The sequence below is a fragment of the Emericellopsis atlantica genome, assembly GCF_019669845.1.
Source record: "Emericellopsis atlantica unplaced genomic scaffold F5Z01scaffold_21, whole genome shotgun sequence".
NCBI classification, from domain to species: domain Eukaryota; kingdom Fungi; phylum Ascomycota; class Sordariomycetes; order Hypocreales; family Bionectriaceae; genus Emericellopsis; species Emericellopsis atlantica.
Window position 1 is genome coordinate 221,743 of NW_025764723.1, and position 16,052 is coordinate 237,794.

Consider the following 16,052-nt stretch of genomic DNA (forward strand, 5'->3'; position numbering starts at 1 on the left):
GTTCCAGGAATACTCACAGTACACAGACGCGTATTAGAGGAAGGACATATAGCGCTTTGCCCAGGCCATGACTCACAATGTGCCCATTGGATATAGAGTATGCCAAACAGTGATTAGAGGTACGTACTCCCAAGTAGCGACTCGGAAATCGATGGAATACTTATGGTGCGGCACTCCTTGGGCAACAATGTATGGCAGGCTGAGAATAGGTTGGCTGTGTGCTGAGAATGACGGCCTGTCGTTTAGCCACGAAGCGGAATACTCATGACCCGCGCCTGCCAGAGTTCTCCACGCGGAAAAGAACAGACAACTCGCCTGTCGCTCAGCCTGGAGAAGCAACAGTGAACAATATGAACAACTCAAACAACCCATCACCCCGCACTATTGCACGATGCCTGGAGCGAGCGGCGGGGTACGCGGGCGGGAAGTCCTGCGTCCTGCGGCCTGCCCTAGCGTCTTGTCGTCTTCCCCGGCCATTGCTGCCTCTCGACTCTCGAGCCGGATGATTGGGTCTTGGCAGGATCCAGAGAGGCTGTCTCGGAGCCGGCGCGATGTGGAAGGCTTTAATGGATCCAAGAGCCATACGACAACTGATGGGGATGCGATTGTGAAGGGTTGCAGATGGGGAAACGGGGCGGGATGAAGAGCCGCTCAGGAGTCAATGCTGGGGTAAGAAATGGCGGGGAACTCGACTAGACTGACTAGCCATCACGTAGTGGCGGAAAGCTAGTAAAAGTGCACGGAAAACACACATGGCCAATGACGTCGGGCGACTCGTGCTGCTCAACACTGAGAGCACTCGAGAGGGTGTCCTCGACTCCAATGTTGCGAGGCATTAATTATTACTCAAAGCTCACCGGCCGGAATTGGCATCAACATTGTGAAAGCGGGTGGTTCAACAAGGACATCAACCGTCGTCACACGGAACAAACGCACAAAGACACACATGGATTAATTATATATCATGCTTCAAGAGAAATGGCAACTACCGTAAGGAGCAATATGTGAAATTCATGTTCGTAGTGTATGTATGTAGTAGTCTAGAAGATCGCTCGGCCCGAAACATATGGAGACGGCCACCTTTCGCGGCACGACCTGCCAACATCATCAAACCTTACACATTTCCAGGCTAGCTTCGCCAACCCCAATTATCCCCGGACTTGTCTTGTCTGGGGCACATGAGCTAGGCTTGCGTGGGGTATCTGAACAATGTCGCTCACGTCGATCTGAGCCGCGCAGGCCCAACCGTCTTGTGAGCCTCGCCAGTTGTGTATTTAATGTCCACAACTCGCTCCCCCGAACACTGCTCTCTTCACGGGCCATCCCAGATAGCCACTCCATCCATTCAGCTAGGTCTTGGTTCTTGTCCGACCAGGAGCAGGCCTTTTCTTCCTCCTCTGCACCTGATTCTGCACTGCATCTTGTCTCGAGCCGGAACCTCAAACACTACCCATCATGTCCAAAGCCAACGGCGAAGAGTTCGCCAAAGCCTCGCAAATCGAGAAAACAGCGAGCAAGGCCGATGCTGTCCTTGAGCATGTAGCTGAAGCCGCACGGACAGCTGCACACGAGCTGAGCCCATTGGAGGCGGTGCACGGATACCCCAAGGCCATCTTTTGGAGCTTGATCGTGTCCATGTGTGTCATCATGGAAGGTTTGTGACTGTAGGCGTGTTTGAGGATTCGTTCAGTCATGCTGACCAGCTGCCAACCCGCAGGCTACGATACCATCCTCATCGGCAACTTCTATGCGTACCCCCAGTTCGCGGCGAAATTCGGGCAGTTCGTTGACGCCAGTGGCCGCCCGCAGCTGTCTGCTGGTTGGCAAGCCGGTCTGAGCAACGCCAGCGTCGTCGGTTGCTTCATTGGCGGCCTGGCCAACGGTTGGCTCGTGACAAAGTTTGGCCAGAAGCGCGTCATCCTCGCCGCGCTCGGTGTGCTCTCCGCCTTCATCTTTATCACGTTCTTTGCTCAGAACATCATCATGCTTCTGGTCGGCCAGTTTCTGTGCGGACTGCCCTGGGGCATTTTCGTCACGTCGGCGCCCGCCTATGCGTCTGAGGTGTTGCCACTCAGTCTGCGTGTCTACTTTACCAGTTGGACAAACATGTGCTTCATCATCGGCCAGCTCATTGCCGCCGGCGTCTTGGCTGGTCTGGTCAACACACCGGACCAGTGGGCCTACCGCATTCCTTTCGCCTTGCAGTGGACGTGGCCGGCCTTTCTGTTCCCCATCTTGTGCTTCGCTCCAGAGTCCCCCTGGCATCTCGTGCGCATTGGCAAACTCGACGTTGCGCGCAAGTCTCTGCAGCGCCTTCAGAGTTCAGAGGCCTCCGCCAAGATCAGCATCGATGCCACGCTTGCGGAGATTGTGCACACCAACAACACTGAGATCGAGCTCCAATCTGGCACCAGCTACAGGGACTGCTTCAAGGGGCCGGAGCGTCGCCGCACTGAGATCGCGTGCGTGTCCTTCGCTGGCCAAGTCCTGTCCGGCTCAACTTTCGCCTACAACTCGACAGTAAGCAGACCTGACCCTTTGCGTATACCGGCGAAACGAAAGCTAACACGTCGATAGTACTTTTTCCAGCAGGTCGGCCTCGCAACATCCGAGACCTACTATCTCAACACGGGCGGCACCGCGCTGGCCCTTGTCGGCACGCTAATCAGCTGGTTCGCCATCATGCCGTACGTTGGACGCAGGACCACCTATTTCTTCGGTATGGGTACGCTTTGCGCGATCCTCACGATCATCGGTGTCCTCAACGTTTGGACCGACAAGGGCAATGTTGACATGGTACAAGCCGTGCTGACCCTCGTCTGGACCTTTGTCTTCCAGCTGTCCATCGGGCAGCTGGGCTGGGCTATCCCCGCCGAGATTGGTTCGACGCGGCTGCGTCAGAAAACCATCTGCCTTGCGAGGAACTCGTACTACATTGTCGCTGTCATTTCCCAAGTCATCCAGCCCTACTTCATGAACCCCGGCGAGCTCAACCTCAGTGGCTATACGGGCTTCGTCTGGGGTTCGACGGCCTTCCTGACCTTTGTTTGGGTCTGGTTCCGCCTGCCAGAGTCAAAGGGACGAACCTTTGAGGAGCTTGATCTTCTGTTTGCCCACGGCGTGCCAGCGCGCAAGTTCAAGAATGCCGAGGTGACCGATCTCACGCAGAGGGAAGAAGGAAAACCGCTCGTGGTGGTGTAGAAGAGGTCGGGTGTGCCGTCGTGAAGCAAAGTTGAAGGATGAGAATGAGAGATGGACTCGGGACATGGAGTCGGGAGAATAGCGCTATAAATAACAGATCTCCTGCACTGCAATGACGGCACTGGGGCCTGAGCCGCCTGACGGTCCGACCCCTGCTAGTGCGTCCAGCGGCAGCGACAGCCTTCCAGTGGATACCTACCCCTGGACCCTGCCTGGGACCTGGACTGGAGCGGGCCACCGTGATTTTGGGCACGTACAAATGCTAGAGCGACTGGAGACGCGTCTCTGCTGTTCCCATCGTCCACCACGATGCCCTCCCGCGTCTAGCCCTAGGGTTCTCCGAACATGACCAGCCAGAACGGCAACAGTTCGGCGTCCAGCGACGACACAATCGACCGGCTCATTCACGCCGAGCGCGATCAATTCATCGCGTCTTTACCCAACACCGACATCTTGCGCCTCGCAGCATCGTGCCATCCTAGGCAGCAAGAAGGGACTTTCTTCCAGAAGCCGGTCCGAGGAAGCTACAACATTTGCTACTTTGTCCGCTTCCCTCCGACTTCGCGATCCGTTGACAGCGAGGGAGAAAAATGGGTTATCCGAGTGCCCATCCAGCCATGTCTTGGCTTTGACGTAAAGGTCAAATTGGAGAGCGAGGTCGCGACGATGCAGTACGTGTGCGCTTCTCGCCGCTGACAGAGGCTGACCGAGTCATTCAGGCTGCTGGCGGACCGCACAACGATACCTGCCCCCAAATTGATCGCATACGGCATCGGCGACCACTCGAAACCCATACCGACGTTCCTCATCCTCGAATATGTCCAAGGGGAGAAGCTCATGCAAGGGACGCTGCAGCTCGACCCCGACAAGAAACAAAATCTTTACACGTCCCTCGCCGATATATATATCCAGCTGAGGAGGCTAGAGTTTGACTCGATCGGCTGCCTGGTTCGGAGGGGCGACAATGCCGTCGTGGGAAGGCGCCCAGTCTCGATCGATACCAATCGACAAGAACTCGAAGGCAGGCAACCTATGGCGGTCCAGTCGCGCTACTTGAACAATGACACTCTGCAATCCGCCTCGGCGTACACGCACATGCTGCTCGACTTGGCCGACAACGCGTTCAAGGGTTTGAAAAACATCACGGAGGAGGTCTACAGCCAACATGCCTTTCGCGAACACGCCCTTGCCTGGGTAAAGCCTGAGCTGGACCACGGTCCCTTTGTCCTCGTCCACGGCGACTTCGAGTGTCGCAACTTCCTGGTGAATGACGCTTGCCAGGTGATCAGCGTCTTGGATTGGGAATGGAGTCGCGTGGTGCCGCTTCAGTTCTTCCAGCCGCCGCTCTGGTTGCGGATTGCAGACCGATCAATGCTAGCTGGTCGTTACATGTACGAGAAATATTTGGAGGAATTTGACATGTTCCTTAAAATCGTGGAGTCACGAGAGCAGCGGATGTATGGGCGTACTTTGCTGGCAGACGAGTGGGCTGTGGCCAAGCAAAACAGTGGTATTTTCGTCGCGTGGGCTTTGGAGAACTGGACCTTTATGGACACCTTTGCCCAGCTCTTCATCAATGTCAGGCTCCGTCTACTGGACAAGGAGGAATACCAGCGACAAATCCAGGCCTTCGTGGCCAATGACCCGAGCCGGGCAGCCTTGGTGGCACAGAGCAAGCCCGCGTCAGTCAGTGTCAGTGTCTGGATGCGTGTGCGGCGCGCATTCCAGGCTGCCAGCCAGGGACTGCGGTTCACCAGCCCGTCCTACTCGTCTTGGGGAGGATTTATTCTCATGCTCTGTGGAACTGCATACGTCCTTCATGCATCGCGTGTTCGTTCCAGACATTGAGATGCACTGACTAGACTATAGTTCCCCAAAGAGCTTCTCATACCCCTGGATCCTCTCTTGGAGATTTTGCAGATCCTCTTGGGGTTGGGTGACGAGAGCTCTCAAAGCTTCAAGCTCGTCCATCGCTCATCTCGGTATCCAACTTACCACTCCTTTTGTTCACGGCATGGTACGACGACGAGTGTCGTGGCAGCTCTACCCCAGCTATACCGCCGGCCAGCGCCTTCATCTTCTCATGCATTCTGTCAAGCCCGTTGGTGGTCTGTTCTTTTCTTTCACATCTCTTTCACATCTCTTTCACATCTCTTTCACATCTCTTTCACATCTCTTTCACTCTCGAGCTTCTTGCTCCGACCGTGGATCGAGCTGGGCTTGCATGCAGAAATATCCAGCCGAATGCTTATGGTCACAGACAACTGGCTTGTCGAGCCGTGTCGCAGCTCCTGGGGTCATGTCAATCGGCCATCACGTTCGAGGTCGCACGCCGGGTGATGAAGCTATACGCTGTGTCATTTGTCTCATTCTTTTTTGGGAACGGATCCCATCTAGCCCGCATCAGATATGTACTCTCGACACTCCACCCTGTTCCTGTTCTCGACCACGACGTCGTCCTTTAGTATCCGTACAGGTTCACGTGCTCCGACGTCGACGCCCTGATCCTCCTGTTCTCGCGGATCAATAGTACACGAATGAGCCACGCACAGCCAATGGAAGCCAGCGCGAACGCGGCCGAAGCGCTGAAGCCAATGACATATCGAGGATCATCCGACTTGGGCCACAGGTAGGCGCCGTAGATGTACCCAATCTGTCCACCGACATTGGTCATGGCAAGCACGACGGCCTTCTTCTCCTTGGTCTGCGACAGAGTCGAGGACGCCCAGCCGATGATGACCGAGTTGACTGAGTAGGCACCGCTGGCCAAGATGAAGAACGACACGTAGCGCGCCGGCACGTTGAGAGTGGCAGCGGCGATGGCGAATCCGACAATGGAGCACGTGAGGCCTACGGTGATGTGCCAGGTACGCTCGTGGAGGCGACCGGAGGACCAGCCGAACAGAATACCGGCCGCGCCGGCAAAGATGAACGGGGGGCAGGTCAGGACCAGGGTGATGGTGTCGCTGAAGCCCAGAGTCCTGACCACTGTCGGGAAGAAGGAGTTGAAGGAGCAGGCCGAGAGATGGAAGTTCTGCATCAGGATGAACAGCCAGGTGCGCTTGTCCCTGCAGGCCTGCTTGAGGCCCTCCAGGGCCGAGCCTTCGGTTCCGTGGTCCGCCGGCCTGTCCTTGACCATGCGGGTGTGCGCAAGCTCGCGCTCGCGCTCGTTCAGCCAGCGAGTGGTCGAGGGTGTGTCGGGCAGGATCCAGAATCCCACCAGCGCCATGAGTGCAGTGGCTGCACCCTCGAGGATGAAGAGCCAACGCCAGCCCTCGAGACCGCGGACGTCATCGAGACCAGCAAAAATACCGGCGGCGATGAGGCCTGAGAAGCCGGCAGCCAGAATCTGAGCGCAGTAGAGCATGGCGATGCGAGAGGCAACCTCTGCCGGTCGTTAGCATTCTCCTCCTGTCATACCTGTACGCTCTATCTAGTTACACATACCCTTGCGCGTGTAGAAGGTGGACAGCATGTATGTCGCGCCAGGGTAGAAGGGTGCCTCGGTGACACCAAGGAAGAAGCGACACGCGACAATGCCGGAAAAGCTCTGCACGAGGGCAGTGCAGGCCGAGACAACAGCCCAGACCAGCATCCAAGAGCTCATGTACATGCCGGGCTTGACCTTTGTGATCAACATGTTGGAGGGGATTTGCCTGTCAAAGGTCAGAACTGGACGCGCTCATTGATGCAGGGGGTGAGTCGCACATAAGAACGTAGCCGACGAAGAGGATGGAGACGGCAGTGTTGAAGTCATTGCCAGTCATACCCAGGTCCTCCTCGATATCGTTGATACGAGCCTGGGCAATGGCGTTCCGGTCCACGTAGTTGAGGAAGTACATGATGCAGAGTGTGGCTGTTGAATGTTAGACATTGTTTTCGCTTCAATCATGGCTGAAGCTTTGACGTACGCTGCATGCAATCAGTATATAGAGACACAACGTTTCCATCGGGGTTATACACACCATGATCATCCAGTCGAGCTTGCGGACCAACTTGATTTCCTCTGGATCCGTCTTCCTGACGGCACCCGAGTAGTCGGCACCAGGCTCCTGCGCAGAGAAGCCAGGCTTCTTCTCATCATCGGCAAAGGTGTCAACATGCTCTTCGCGCGAGGTGCGCTTCTCAATGGACGCGGCCATGATGAGTTGGAGCAACGGCGTCTGAGTGAGGAGAATTCGCAAGAGTCGAAATGTTGGCTTTTGCTAGGCCGATTGCTGACTCGCGCCAGTCCGGGGTGGATCCGGGGTAGATGAACTGGACCAGGATCGGAGAATGTCTCAAAGAATGCTGGAGAAGAGCAGCTTAGCAGAGACGGGGAAGAAGCAAGGCGAACTCGCGCTGAGAGGGAAATAGAAAGAGAGACCAGTTGAAGAGAAGGACGAGACGGAGGGATCTAATATACGAGGACCTTCTCTGGGGTAAGAAGCGGAGGGTTGCAGTTGGTATCCATCACACATTAGTGTTATGTGGTGTTCGTTCGTGGAGGCGCACTAGATCAGCGTGTCGCGTTTGACTGAACGAGGGGATCAGGCCTGGCATGAGCCAATCGACTGCTCGATAGTCAGCGCTTGTTGATCTTGCCAATGTGGGATCCGGGGTAGAAGACTGTTGAGGCCCAAAACTCTCCCAAAACTCTCCCCACGCGGTCTGGACTCCGCCAGTGAATCTAGGAAAATCGCCTGCTCGGCCATCAAAAGTGAGCCCGTCGAGCGAGACATGCGGGGTAGTCGGCAGTAGAAGTGCAGCCCGCCCGTTGAGCTTTAGAGTTTAAGAAGTGTGCTCAAGGGTAGGGGCCCCAATGATTCAAAGGGCAGGTCGTTGTGATGGTCGTCTGAGTCGCAATGACAGGCCATCCGGGCTTTACTTCTGAGCAGCGAAACGGTGCCGAGTATCCGGACTTCTTGGTCTCGCCTGGGGTTTTATTCGAGGTCACAACAACAAGCCTGCAGCTTGTTGACAATCACCCCGACATTGTTCCCCGCGCAGTCAAAATGATGTGGGACAGCGGACTGCCGGGTAAGGGGTCCTATTTTAGCTGGCGATCAAATTATTAAGCACTACTTACATGTGGATCGGCGCGCAGATTGGTATCCGAGTTTGCTAACATTGCTCTGTATTTCCGACTCGTGATCCCCCTTCAGATTGCTCGCCAGGATTTTCAAGGAGTATGGGGAGAAAAAATAAGGCCAGGCGCGCTGTTGCATCGCGTTTCGAGGTGCCCCTAGGGTAGGCAGTCTGGTTGTGCGGTGATGCGGCTGCTGACCATGTGCGTTTGTTCCCTTTGTGCTCGATCAGAGATGTTAACCAGTACTTGTGGTTGTACTGTTTGGAGAGCCAGCTACTAGTACCGACTAGCAAATGCGATGGAAGGCCTGGGTTGCCTGCCCCTGCTGCCCAGGGACAGATCACCCAACCAGCCACTGCACTCAGCGGCGCTGGTGGGTCTGGAACATTTAGCCGACACCTTTCCATGCAGCCACGGATCATTAATCCCAGTGACAGCATCCAACGGAAATTGGCGATGGCTTCATCAATGTCATTCTCATGTTGGCTTGGATTCCCTCATGGCATATCCGGATCGAACCCGACAAGCTGATGCCGCCTCGATCAGACCATCAGGGAGCATGACTCCGTGCGCGATTAAGACGGGACTGGCAGCGACCCAGCACTGCGACCTCATTCGCTCAGTCGGCCTCAAAAAGATGGGTATGCCCTTCAGCGTTCGCCGCGGACGGAGCAATGGAGCTTCATTACCGAAATGCCATTTATTGCCGGCCGTCATATTTATACCCAAGCTTCGACCATCGTTTCATATGTAGTTCGTCATCTACAATTCCTCCCCGTCGCACAGGAGGAGCGCACAACCAGATCGACATCATCATGCTCGCACTTCGCCCGTCCTCAGCGCCACGCGTGGCCCTTCGAGCCTCGAGCCGTATCACTCGACCGACGGCGGTAGCGGCATGCGCAGCTCGAAAACACACACTCGTCGTACCATGCACACACACAGCACAGCCGGCGCGCGCGAGAAGGCAATTCACCACAACGGCAAGGACCCTGTCCGCCAACAACCCCAAAGCACCCCCCGTCGCGAGGCGCGCTTCCAAACTATACCGAGACGCGGACGAGGCGGTCGCAGATGTGCAGAGTGGATCGACCATCTTGAGCTCGGGCTTTGGACTTTGTGGAGTTGCAGGTAAGAACTGGATGGAACTAGAAGACACGCAGGACCAGACTGACGATTGTACGCAGAGACGCTTATCCGGGCTCTTCACCGTCGCGGCATCGACTCGTTGCATAGTCTCACGGCCGTCTCCAACAATGCGGGCAAGGAAGGGATGGGTGGCCTGTCCCTCCTGACGTCGTCCGGGCAGGTTAAGAACCTCATCATCTCGTTTCTCGGCAACAACAAGACACTCGAAAGACAATATCTAGACGGCGACATTTCCATTGAGCTATGCCCTCAGGGCACTCTGGCCGAGAGAATCAGAGCAGCCGGTGCAGGCATCCCTGCCTTCTTCACGCCCACGGGCGCCCGTACGTTTCCATTTCCCTTTGACGTGAGAATGCATGGACTGCCATGGCTAACCATTGTCCAGAGACTCTCCTAGAAACGGGCAAAATTCCCTCCCAATACGACAGCTCAGGCAAAGTCGTCAAGTACGGCCACGAGAGGGAATCGCGCGAGTTCAACGGCAAGACATACATCATGGAAAAGGCTCTCCCCGGCGAAGTAGCCATTGTTCGCGTCTGGAAGGCCGACGAAGCCGGCAACTGCGTCTTTAGGTACACGACAAAGGCCTTTGGAACAATCATGGCCAAGGCCGCCACCGTCACCATTGTCGAGGCGGAGGAGATTGTGCCCGTTGGCGCCATCGACCCCAACGACGTCCATCTCCCCGGTATCTACGTCGACCGCGTCGTTCCAGCGACAGCTCCCAAGACCATCGAGAGCCCCAAGCTTGAGAAGCCCTCCACACCGGCCAAGGACCAGGCCGCGCCCAGCGCGTCGCAGATCCGCCGCGATCGCATCGCACGCCGAGCAGCAGAGGAGCTCCAAGAAGGATACTATGTGAACTTGGGCGTCGGACTGCCAACATCGGCACCGGCTTTCCTGCCCGCCGGTCGCAAGGTGTGGCTGCAATCGGAGAATGGCATCCTAGGCATGGGACCTCACCCAGCGACGGAAGCTGACATGGACGCTGACATTGTCAATGCTGGCAAGGAGACTGTGACCCTGATGCCCGGTGCCGCTACGTTCGACAGTGCCGAGTCTTTCGGCATGATTCGCGGTGGGCACATTGACGTTTCCATCTTAGGCGCCCTGCAGGTCAGCGCGGCCGGCGACCTCGCGAATTACATGATTCCCGGCAAGGTGGTCAAGGGCATGGGAGGCGCCATGGACCTCGTGTCCAACCCGCAGCAGACCAAGATTGTCGTCACGACCGAGCACGTCGCCAAGGACGGAAGCTCCAAGATTGTCCAGGATTGCAGCCTGCCCCTGACCGGCGCAAGGGTCGTCAGCACCATCATCACCGACCTCTGCGTTTTCGAGGTCGACCGCGAGGCGGGCGCCTTGACCTTGACCGAGCTGGCCCCTGGAGTGGATGTTGACGAGGTGAGGGCCAAGACAGACGCATCCTTCACCGTCGCCAAGAGTTTGCGCACCATGGCTTAGATGAATTCCCGCCCATTTAGAGAAATATGGCATGGCATATAGACTACATAGAATATGGTACGGAAACACCAATAGACATAATACCGCCGACTCACTCTGCAAGGTGATTGAGCATCAATTCTATTCACGCACAGCTGCATCTATACATCTCCTCGTCTACCCTCGCATTCTATAGCTTGGCTCCAGGCCTCGCAAAGTTGCCACCGCCCAATGCCTCCGAGATCAAGTCAACCGATCGCAAGATCCACTCGCTGCCCTCGTCCGACGCCAGCCACTCGGCGCCCTCGACGACCTCCTCGCCAGCCGCCTTGTAGCTGCCGTCCTCGATCCCCTTCCTCAGCCCAAAGACGTGGCTCAGCACCTGGGGTCCCACGCCAGTCTGCGCGCGCAGGCACGCAATGGCAATGACGCTTGTCAGCACACGACCAGTCTTGGCCAGCCCGTGCCTCTCTGACGGATCCGACAGCAGCGGCCCGTAATGGCTGTTCAGAATGTGCACCGGCAGGTCAGGATGCGACGTCGCCAGCTTCTCCACGAGTTTATCCTCAAACGGTGCGTACACGCTGTTCCAGAGCCCGCGGCCGCGCTTTGTGATATCGGCCAGGTTGGCCTCGGTCGGTTGCCGCGTGCCCTTTGTGGCGAGTTGTGATGTCACGTCCGCCGGCAGTGAGGCGTAAAATGCGTTCAGACAATTGATGTTCCGCGGAATTCCATTGAAGGAGATGCATTTGAGACCGACTTCGCGTATCAGCTCGGCGGTCTGGACCTTGGGGTTGGCGAGGCTCGAGGGAGCCGATTCGGACGCGACCTTGTGGAGAGCAGCGAGCGACTCGGGCGAGTTTAGGGTGAATGTGGCGGCAGACTGGACAGATCGTAAGCTTTCAAAGTGATGGAGAGTTCAATTGATCTTGACGTACCGACAGAGTCACCCACGGTTGCAAGCCCACCTTGTGCTTGGCGGCGTCGCTGGCAATGGCTTTGTATACCTCGGTGATGCGCGCTGTGGCAGCGGTCGGGTCTGGACGCGCAAAGGGCGCATTGATGAGCGCCTTGAGGCTGGGTGCCAGTTTCGGCATGATGGCTGGTAGAATTTGGACTGGCAAGTCTTCTCGCGTGCCGCGCCTGCGCTCACGGTGGCATGCGAGCCGCTTTTGTTTGGAGATGGAGATGGATGGAAGCATTCTCGCCGATGGACGGACGGATGCCGAATCCAGGCCGAGGCGCTCCCTGTCCGGCGTCTACTTTTGGCATCCGTGTCGTGGGGTCCATGCGGGGCGAGGAGGCTGCTTCGTCGGAGGCTACTTTTGCTGCCGGGCAAGCGACACATCGCAGTGTCACTGCTCCGGCTTTTGAAAATAACATCCGCTGCCTCCATTGCTTCAAGGTTCTGATCCTTGCATACATATCCGTGTTGTCTACCCCTCTGTGCGGAGAAGTGGGTTGTGGTTTCGCTCCCCAGTTCAAGGACCGACGTCAACCCCAGCGCACATGAACTCGCCAAGGACCAGAGCACTCGGCAAGTCCTCTATGCCCGATTGCTTGTAATTGCTCTAGGACGGGTCGGTTTGATGAAACATCAGGACTAATTAGGTCTGCAAGCATGTTTCTTGAGTCTGCTTCACGCATATCACTCTTCACGAGCAGAGCAAACTTACGCCAACCGCTTCCACAATGTCGTCCAAGCCCGGGTCTTCATCCAAGCCCAAGGAGCCATTCTGGCTTGGGTAAGCTTCAAGTTCAAGCATGAAATCCAAATTTAACAGTTATCGCAGAGGTGCAGCCGCATCCATGGCCGTCTGCTTCAGTGAGTGATGCAATACAAATCCAAAGAAACCAGGCGTTGACTAGGGACAGCCCATCCTCTAGACCAAACCAAATAGTGAGAACAAAGTCCCGAGTCGCATCACGATGATACCTAACCAGTGCAGTCGCATGCAAGTTCTTAAATCAAGAGAACCCATGTTTCGAGCTCTCCAGGGATTCGCAGCACGAGATGGTAGGTCGCCCTGTGTTCTCAGACCACATACGTAACAAGGTACTCAAATTTCGGATCAGGAATTCCTTCATTGTGGACAGGCCTGTCAGCATCCATTCTTCGCCAATCTACATACTCGACGGCAAGATTTGGCCTGTACAATATCATTGCAGAGAGGGCAAAGCGATATTACAGGCAGGAGAAGCTGTCAATGGCAGCCACCATCACCTGTGCTGGACTGGCGGGTGGCCTTGCAGGTCTGGTCGGCAACCCAGCCGAGATCGTCCTCGTCCGCATGTGCGCCGACGGCGCCAAGCCTGTCGCGCAACGGTTTGCTTACTCCAACGGCGTCCATGGTCTGTACCGTATTGCACGCGATGAGGGCCTTTCGACCTTTAGCCGGGGCGTCAGTGCAAACATCACCCGAAGCGTGCTGATGAATGTCGGGCAAATCGCAACGTAAGTTTAGCAGACATGGGTGAAGACGCGCACTGATGCCTGTAGATACGCCACGGCGAAGCAGCATCTCGTGGGGACATTCGGGTTGAAGGACGACGTCGGCACACACACCCTCGCATCACTGAGTGCCGGTACCGTGGCGACCACCATCTGCGCGCCTGCCGATGTCCTCAAGAGCAGAATCCAGAGCGCGACAGCCTCGGGAGCTGATGGTGTAAGTGATTGTGTGACTCCACTTTGTCGGCCATTGCTGACCTGTCGTAGGGCATTGTTCAGATCATCAAGACAAGTCTCCGCGAGGAAGGCCCTCGATTCCTCATGAGGGGCTGGCTTCCGGCTTGGTTGCGTCTCACGTAGGAATGCCAGGCACAACCGTCGAATCCCCTGCTAACACCTCAACAGACCACACACCGTGCTCACGTTTGTGTTCATGGAGCAGTTGCGCAACCTGACGCAGTGGAAAATGCCGGCAACAGAGGTCATGATCCCGGCTGGTACGCCTGTCGCGGTCAAGGCTGAGGCGCGATGATCGCAGGTGCATATACCCCGGAGCAACGACATATATACCTCACGTACTGGTGCTGATTTGGCGTCGAAATCGTCTATATCTATTATGTTTTCTTTATTTTGGCCGTCGAAATGGGTGAGCCTCTGTGTTGAGTACATAGTCGTCGAGACTGATGAGATCTACCGGCGAGAAAATGAGGTAAAAGTACTTCAGCGTCTCTGCAAGCCAAAAGCTCTGTCAAATTGTCAGTGCCATGTATGTCAGTCCGTGGGTCAAGCAACATTACCTCCATAGAATCCTCCTTTTCAGTCGTGTCGGTAGCTGTCACATCTCGAATAGCCGAATATGCGAGACTTGTCTCGGTAGACCGTAGTATCCCTTGGAACATGTCCCACGCCAGATCGCGCAGATCTTCCTTTCCTGTCATTCTATACAGTAGGAAGATGCTTTCGATTGCCTCCGGGCGCAGAATGTATCGAGGGTCTCGAGCATTCATCCAGCCTCTGTTGAGTGCCTGATCGCCTTGCTTGAGCCATTTATCTTCGTCCCAAGCGCAGCCTTCTATGGTGTCGCATGGAATGAGGTTGAAGATCTCAGGCATCACGCCGGTGGGGAACTGGCCATACGCCCAGCCACAACCCCGAGCCAGTCGCTCACCAATATCAATATGGGCATCGATGTCGAACAGCTTTCCACCGAGACCAAACATGCCTCCGGCAAAGCATGTCAAGTGCTGCCCCTCCGGCACCCGCTGAACCTTGTTCCCAGGAATGTGTACATCGCCCAGGAACAGGACATCCGCACTGTCCGGCAGCATTGGTCGATAAAGCAGGTGTTTGACCACCTGTTGCATCGATCCTCGGTACAGCTTCTCATAGGTGCCGTCCAGGCCGCCCAAAAGTAGATGCATCTTTGGCAGATACTCGTACAATGAATCGGCGAGGGCGCCAAGCGAAAACGTATCGCCAGGTGCTTCCTCCTCCTGGAAGTTCAAGGTCACAGGCCACATTCCTGGCAACTTCGTCTTGCCCTGCACAGCCTCGAGGAAACGAGTCACACGGTCTGCTGCGTCGTAGAACTTTGGGTCCCCCGTGATCTGAGAAAGCCGTGTGAATTCGAGACTCAGCGACGCGGGAGACGCTGAAGGGTCGTTGACCCCCGCAACCTGGATGCCCTTTCTGGCTTCTTCAAAGTTCAGCCAGAAGCCTGGCAGGCGGTTGGGGGTATCAAAGGCTTTGTACAACATCTCTCCCAGCTCCACGGCTTTCAGTAGCAATGCTTGTTCCCCACTCAAATCGTAGGCACCTAATAGCCCTCCAAGATGACGAATGGTAGTTTCAAACAGGTTGACCGCACCGGCTCCATCTGGCGTGAATGAGAAGTCCATGCCCACAATTGCGTTGGCAGCTTCGTAGAACTCTGACTTGAGGCCCAGAATCCAAAGGGTGTCCAGCGTGTCGACCAGTGTAGCTGCCCAGCCGCCAAAGGTGTCCTTGCCCGCCCCGGTGACGGGCATCAGCTCATCTCGCATCCAGGCATGCTGTCGATAGGCATTGTAGCTCCGCTTGAAGACCCTGAGCACCTCTTCACGGCGTGGATCTGCTTTGCTTGGGTGTCTGAATGAGCTTCGGGGTGCTTGGGTCTGGGGTATCGCTTTTGGCTTGCCAGCTGGCAAGTTCTTTATGGAGGTAGCAGGGTGATACTCATGCGCTTGGGCCCAATCGAAGCTGTTGGGAACGAAGCGCACACGCGGCTGCGACGACGAGGATAAGAGATGAAATACCGAAACTACAAAGAACGCTGAAATGAGTAGAGTGACAACGCGTTGACGTCGACGTCGCGACACCATTTTCAAACGCGCGCGAAATGGATTGAATGAAACGAGACGACAACTCCATGTCCTGACTCCTGACTCCTGAGTGAGGTGAGCGACTCCGAAAGTCAAGCCATTGAGATGGATGCCGTCAAATCAAGAGGGTCAGTCCTGTGCGAGAAGCAACACCAGGACAAGACGCGCGAGAGTTTAAAGTGTCTGGCAATTGAGCACTTGTGCAAATCATCAATGATGATTGTGGAAGTGCGTGTTGAAAGTTGAAACCGCGTTGTGCCTCGGAAGTGGCGCCTGAGGCGCCGTTCGTGTGCCGCCTGCCCCTGTCCGGACACAGGGGCCAAGGCTGTAAAGACGACTCCCTATTGGGTACCAGTAGTTCGGAAATTACCTTAACATT

The 16,052-nt window shown here is 56.0% G+C and overlaps 7 protein-coding genes across 7 annotated transcripts; 4 read left to right on the plus strand and 3 right to left on the minus strand.

Moving 5' to 3' along the window:
* Positions 1–992: 992 nt before the first annotated feature.
* On the plus strand, positions 993–3,236 carry F5Z01DRAFT_744331 (maltose permease MAL31; the record flags this gene model as incomplete). Its single annotated transcript, XM_046266917.1, has 4 exons — positions 993–1,654; positions 1,718–2,520; positions 2,578–3,150; positions 3,171–3,236. The coding sequence occupies exons 1-4, from the start codon at positions 1,456–1,458 to the stop codon at positions 3,234–3,236; spliced, it is 1,641 nt and encodes a 546-aa protein (XP_046116364.1). The 5' UTR covers positions 993–1,455.
* Positions 3,237–3,467: 231 nt separating this feature from the next.
* On the plus strand, positions 3,468–5,356 carry F5Z01DRAFT_228448 (kinase-like domain-containing protein). Its single transcript, XM_046258282.1, has 2 exons — positions 3,468–3,872; positions 3,921–5,356. The coding sequence occupies exons 1-2, from the start codon at positions 3,547–3,549 to the stop codon at positions 5,047–5,049; spliced, it is 1,455 nt and encodes a 484-aa protein (XP_046116365.1). The 5' UTR covers positions 3,468–3,546; the 3' UTR covers positions 5,050–5,356.
* A 306-nt stretch (positions 5,357–5,662) lies between these two features.
* F5Z01DRAFT_638314 (MFS transporter) lies at positions 5,663–7,343 on the minus strand (the record flags this gene model as incomplete). Its single annotated transcript, XM_046262356.1, has 4 exons — positions 5,663–6,588; positions 6,649–6,857; positions 6,910–7,057; positions 7,163–7,343. The coding sequence occupies 4 exons, from the start codon at positions 7,341–7,343 to the stop codon at positions 5,663–5,665; spliced, it is 1,464 nt and encodes a 487-aa protein (XP_046116366.1).
* Positions 7,344–9,084: 1,741 nt separating this feature from the next.
* F5Z01DRAFT_625606 (coenzyme A transferase) lies at positions 9,085–10,882 on the plus strand (the record flags this gene model as incomplete). Its single annotated transcript, XM_046261434.1, has 3 exons — positions 9,085–9,400; positions 9,457–9,741; positions 9,804–10,882. The coding sequence occupies 3 exons, from the start codon at positions 9,085–9,087 to the stop codon at positions 10,880–10,882; spliced, it is 1,680 nt and encodes a 559-aa protein (XP_046116367.1).
* Positions 10,883–10,979: 97 nt separating this feature from the next.
* On the minus strand, positions 10,980–12,047 carry F5Z01DRAFT_726775 (uncharacterized protein). Its single transcript, XM_046266660.1, has 2 exons — positions 11,800–12,047; positions 10,980–11,744 (listed from the first exon to the last, which is right to left on the minus strand). The coding sequence occupies exons 1-2, from the start codon at positions 11,956–11,958 to the stop codon at positions 11,052–11,054; spliced, it is 852 nt and encodes a 283-aa protein (XP_046116368.1). The 5' UTR covers positions 11,959–12,047; the 3' UTR covers positions 10,980–11,051.
* Positions 12,048–12,376: 329 nt separating this feature from the next.
* F5Z01DRAFT_228378 (mitochondrial dicarboxylate transporter) lies at positions 12,377–13,886 on the plus strand. The gene is made up of 9 exons (XM_046258281.1): positions 12,377–12,423; positions 12,482–12,606; positions 12,655–12,686; positions 12,737–12,761; positions 12,811–12,878; positions 12,938–13,316; positions 13,362–13,530; positions 13,581–13,669; positions 13,719–13,886. Exons 2-9 carry the CDS (start codon positions 12,554–12,556, stop codon positions 13,843–13,845), a joined length of 942 nt encoding a protein of 313 aa, XP_046116369.1. The 5' UTR covers positions 12,377–12,423; positions 12,482–12,553; the 3' UTR covers positions 13,846–13,886.
* On the minus strand, positions 13,687–15,899 carry F5Z01DRAFT_228162 (glycoside hydrolase family 47 protein). Its single transcript, XM_046258280.1, has 2 exons — positions 14,111–15,899; positions 13,687–14,058 (listed from the first exon to the last, which is right to left on the minus strand). The coding sequence occupies exons 1-2, from the start codon at positions 15,671–15,673 to the stop codon at positions 13,939–13,941; spliced, it is 1,683 nt and encodes a 560-aa protein (XP_046116370.1). The 5' UTR covers positions 15,674–15,899; the 3' UTR covers positions 13,687–13,938.
* Positions 15,900–16,052: the final 153 nt, after the last annotated feature.

What these genes read in the sequence shown, in the direction of transcription:
- F5Z01DRAFT_228378 (XM_046258281.1), top strand. Translation starts at nt 12,554, where the DNA reads ATGTCGTCCAAGCCCGGGTCTTCATCCAAGCCCAAGGAGCCATTCTGG. An exon ending in ATCCATGGCCGTCTGCTTCA is followed by an intron (nt 12,687 to 12,736) that starts GTGAGTGATGCA and finishes GACTAGGGACAG; the next exon opens with CCCATCCTCTAGACCAAACC. An exon ending in CAGCCTCGGGAGCTGATGGT is followed by an intron (nt 13,531 to 13,580) that starts GTAAGTGATTGT and finishes GACCTGTCGTAG; the next exon opens with GGCATTGTTCAGATCATCAA.
- F5Z01DRAFT_228448 (XM_046258282.1), top strand. Translation starts at nt 3,547, where the DNA reads ATGACCAGCCAGAACGGCAACAGTTCGGCGTCCAGCGACGACACAATC. An exon ending in AGCGAGGTCGCGACGATGCA is followed by an intron (nt 3,873 to 3,920) that starts GTACGTGTGCGC and finishes CGAGTCATTCAG; the next exon opens with GCTGCTGGCGGACCGCACAA.
- F5Z01DRAFT_228162 (XM_046258280.1), bottom strand. Translation starts at nt 15,673, where the DNA reads ATGGTGTCGCGACGTCGACGTCAACGCGTTGTCACTCTACTCATTTCA. An exon ending in AAAAGGAGGATTCTATGGAG is followed by an intron (nt 14,059 to 14,110) that starts GTAATGTTGCTT and finishes ACAATTTGACAG; the next exon opens with AGCTTTTGGCTTGCAGAGAC.
- F5Z01DRAFT_726775 (XM_046266660.1), bottom strand. Translation starts at nt 11,958, where the DNA reads ATGCCGAAACTGGCACCCAGCCTCAAGGCGCTCATCAATGCGCCCTTT. An exon ending in AACCGTGGGTGACTCTGTCG is followed by an intron (nt 11,745 to 11,799) that starts GTACGTCAAGAT and finishes CGATCTGTCCAG; the next exon opens with TCTGCCGCCACATTCACCCT.